This window comes from Nannobrachium achirus (assembly GCF_963921795.1).
Source record: "Nannobrachium achirus genome assembly, chromosome: 13".
Classification (NCBI taxonomy): Eukaryota; Metazoa; Chordata; class Actinopteri; order Myctophiformes; family Myctophidae; genus Nannobrachium; species Nannobrachium achirus.
In genome coordinates this window covers 52,497,856-52,501,992 of record NC_137833.1, presented here as the reverse complement: position 1 = coordinate 52,501,992, position 4,137 = coordinate 52,497,856, and the positions used below count along the sequence as shown (strand labels likewise).

Sequence of the window (4,137 nt, the reverse complement as noted above, 5' to 3'; positions counted from 1 at the left end):
ATACCTCGCATGTTGATACCTCGATATCGATAATTATTTCGATATATTGCAGAGCCTTAATTTGGTTCCATTTGTACACCGTCAAAATTAAGGGGGGACCTTCAAATGTCAACGTTTGAGAACCACTGGACTGGGCTATGGTTAGCTGATATGTGGGTGGGTGGGTGGGTGGGTGGGTGCAGCAGTAGCAGCGGCGCCCCCTGGCTGCGGCTGCTCAGAAGGCGTAGGGTCCCACTATGATGGTGAGCCTGAGCAGGGAGCTGGAGCGGTAGTTCATGGTCATGTGGTGCGTGACCATCTCCAGGTCCACCACGTGCTCCCTGGGGCCCGTCAGGGGCTTGGTCATCACCAGCATGGCGCTGACGTTGCTGGAGCGCTACACGGACAGACACACAAAACCACACACACACACACACAAAGAAACGGTGAGATGAATTATGAATTACCAGTAAGACTCCCTAATCGGGAGATAAGCGACCGTTGGTCGCTTATCTCCACAAATAGGCCAAAAGTTTGTTTTACCAATTATCAAGACATACGGGCAGTTGACAGTTTGCCATGGTTACTCATTGAAGTTGAATCTCCATATATGGAGATAACCTACGCATCACACTAAGTCTGACCTCACCAGCCCATATTTGGGCATGAGCAACTTATGTCTCCATATATGGAGATATGATGACATCACACAGTCCTCAGCCGATGATGTGGCGTGATGTCATACAATACACAAACGAGCCCTACAGTATAAAGGGGCAATTCTTGCCAGGAAAGAAGCATTTCTTCGACTCAGACCTTATCGCCAGGGTTGGCTTATAGCAGCTGTCGGTAGGACCATATATGGATTCTGTTAGTGTGGATCTCCTAACAGGGCATCATCTGGGATACAATCCCTTTTATGCCCATATATGGAGATCCCTAACATAATCCCTTTCATGCCCATATATGGAGATCCCTAACAGAATCCCTTTTATGCCCATATATGGAGATCCCTAACTGCATCCCTTTTATGCCCATATATGGAGATCACTAACAGCTAACAGAATCCTTTTTATGCCCATATATGGAGATCCCTAACAGAATCCCTTTTATGCCCATATATGGAGATCCCTAACAGAAACAGTTGGTTGCTAGGGTAAAACCATGGTTGCTAAGGTGGTTGCTAACAGACCAGCAACAACAGACTGTTGCCACAGCAACGTACACAAAGGTTTGTGTACACATGTGGTGTGATGTCATACTGAAGATATATGACATCACACCGTACACAAACAAAGGTGTGACGGACGGACGGACGGACGGACGGACGGACGGACGGACGGACGGACGGACGGCCGGTGGAGGTTTTGGTAGTAAACTGCTCCCTAACGGTCGCAATGAATTAGTTCAGGGGTCTTCAACGTTTTCAAGCCAAGGACCCCTTCAGTTCTGTTCAGTGCAGTTTATTTTCATAGTAAGGGGAACATAAGAAAATCTGTGAAGTAAATCGTTACCAAGAAATTTCTTCACCAATGTGTTTCTAAAGGTGTGTAATAATAATACTAAAAGGTTGAAATTCAACTCATGGGGGACACCTCATAAAAAAAAAGATTTGTGTTTGTGTCCCATTAACTTTACTATACAGGAAAAAAACACAAAAAATAAATATGCTTGGGGTTTTTCATGATGCTGAATCCAAAACATTCTGTGGGCTACAAATGGCCCCTACAAAACGGTGAAAAGTGATGATTAATTATTAAACCATCGTTGTGTGGGTCAGTTTTTAGCCCAAGGAATGTTTTTCATACAAAACAAATGCTTGCAATGGATTCAGCATCATGAAAAACCCCTAGTTTGAGGGACAGCGAATACACTTTTGGGGATGAAGAATAAGTGAAGTGAGTGAGATGAAAACACCTCCATGTATGGATATCCATCATATCCAGGGTTTGAAAGAGCACTTTCCGGCACCGGCACCTGCCGGCAATGATTCCTATGCAATCAAACCCTGGATATCCATACATGGATATGACTGGATCATCACCTAGATCTCCATATATTGTTAGTGCCTGTTGAGATTGGCAGATTTCACCCAGGTGTTTTCATCTCACTCACTTTGTCTGCTGACCTCACTCAGCAACAAAATAAAAATAAAAACAATTCACAGGAGGCAAGCAGTGATCACCCCATGATGTGCAGTTTCAAATGCAATACATTGCAGATATTCTTTTTTTTTTTTTTTAGTAAAAAACTAAAAAAGGAAGAAGACACGTGTGACATGTGTGATCTTGGCAGGTTTCCGCAGAAAATGTGCCAATCTCAACAGGCACCAACGGTATGGAGATGACCTTTACATCTGATTCCCAGATGATAGTGGAAGAAATATGTAACAAAAATAGGCTAATGTGTTCACTTCCGGCAGAAAGCGTGAAAATTTGCACCTAGGGGTATTTTTGTGCGCCGAATTCAAAAATTTACGGTCCCAAGCACTTTTCCCATGGGATCTGGTGGCTCTAATTCACTTACCATACTAGGGAAAAAAGACCCCCCAAAAAATCTTCTTTAAATAGCATGTGAGGGGTCTATCTAGGGGGTTTTCATGATTCTGAATCCATTGCAAGCATTTGTTTTGCACGAAAAACATTCCTTGGGCAAGAAATGGACCCTACACAACTGTGAAAAGTGATGACTCATCACTAAACCATAGTTTTGTGGGGTCCATTTCTTGCCCAAGGAATGTTTTTGTGCAAATCAAATGCTTGGAATGGATTCAGAATCATGAAGACCCCCTAGATAGACCCCTCACATGCTACTTAAAGAAGATTTTTGGGGGGTCTTTTTTTCCTAACCCTAACCCCTATGGTAAGTGAATTAGAGAAAAGTGAATTTGAGAAAAGTGCTTGGGACCGTCAATTTTTGAATTCAGCGCACAAAAATACCCCTAGGTGCAAATTTTCACGCTTTCTGCCAGAAGTGAACACCTTTTTCACATATTTCTCCCACTATGATGCCCTGTTAGGGAAACCACACTAATAGATTCCCTTTATGCCTGAGGTCTCACAGCACATGGTTGGTTCTACAGACAGGGACATAAAAGGGAGCATATGTATGATGTCAGACGTCTTAGACGTCATAGGACTTTCACATAACGAGTAATTGAGTATGCATGTCTGGGGTCTTACAGCACACGGCTACCTTAGCAACAGGCATAATGAATTTATTGTAAGCCAGGGTTCCCCGATAGGCGGCCCACGGGCCACTTGCGGCCCGCGGGGGGCTACTGTCTGGCCCACACCAACCCCAGTAATAATGGTGGTATAAGAGTAGCAACAACACTAGTATATCGTCGTTGTCGGCTGGAAATCTCGTATCTCCAAATGTATATGTTCTTTCGCAAATCATACAAGGCCGTCGCACAAAAGTAGTGAAAACAGCCGATCTACAAGCACACAACGCCTCGCGGTGCGAGGCGTTGTGTGCTTGTAGATCGGCTGTTTTCACTAGTTTAAATAATTTTAACGGTTTTGGACATACAAGATTTTCACCCGACAACGACAATATCTGAACTGTCACTGGAGTAGCGGGAACGCCACCGTCGCCCCCTGCAATGTTGTGGCCCTCGGCTTGGTACCCTAGACATGATTCGGCCCTTGGGGAAAACTAATTGGGGAACCCTGTTGTAAGCAGTACATTTTATTTTCCCCTTGTAGCCAATGTATGGCAGCCTATGCCATACCCAATTGACGCCTCTGCCTACTAGCCCGGCCTCTACGGAGATAATTGTTCACTTTGTGATACAAGCACCAAATTTTGCACAAAGTTTCCTCTGGACCTACTTTTTCCAAAAAGCAAGTTAGCCACTCAATTAAAAACAAATAGGGTTGGGGTCCCATTGACTTTCTATAGAGTAAAATAATACAACAAAATAAATCTGCTTTATGTAGCAAGTGAGGGGTCAAACTAAGGGTTTTTCATGAGCCTGAATCCAATGCAAGCATTTGTTTTGCACGAAAAACATTCCTTGGGCTAGAAAGGCCCCCACAAAAGCATGACAATCACGGTGAAAAGTGATGACTCATCACTAAACCATAGTTTTGTGGTGGCCTTTCTAGCCCAAGGAATGTTTTTTGTGCAAAACAGATGCTTACAATGGATTCA

At 43.9% G+C, this 4,137-nt stretch overlaps 1 protein-coding gene across 1 annotated transcript in view; it reads right to left on the bottom strand.

Moving 5' to 3' along the window:
• Window positions 1–214: 214 nt before the first annotated feature.
• The window catches only part of LOC308297029 (EGF-containing fibulin-like extracellular matrix protein 1), a gene marked incomplete at both ends in the record, with an annotated part of 69,197 nt that continues 65,274 nt past the window's right edge, over window positions 215–4,137 (bottom strand). The window contains one exon of the mRNA XM_080740409.1: window positions 215–376. Coding sequence (XP_080596535.1) covers window positions 215–376 — 162 coding nt within the window. The remainder of the gene's footprint in view (window positions 377–4,137) is intronic.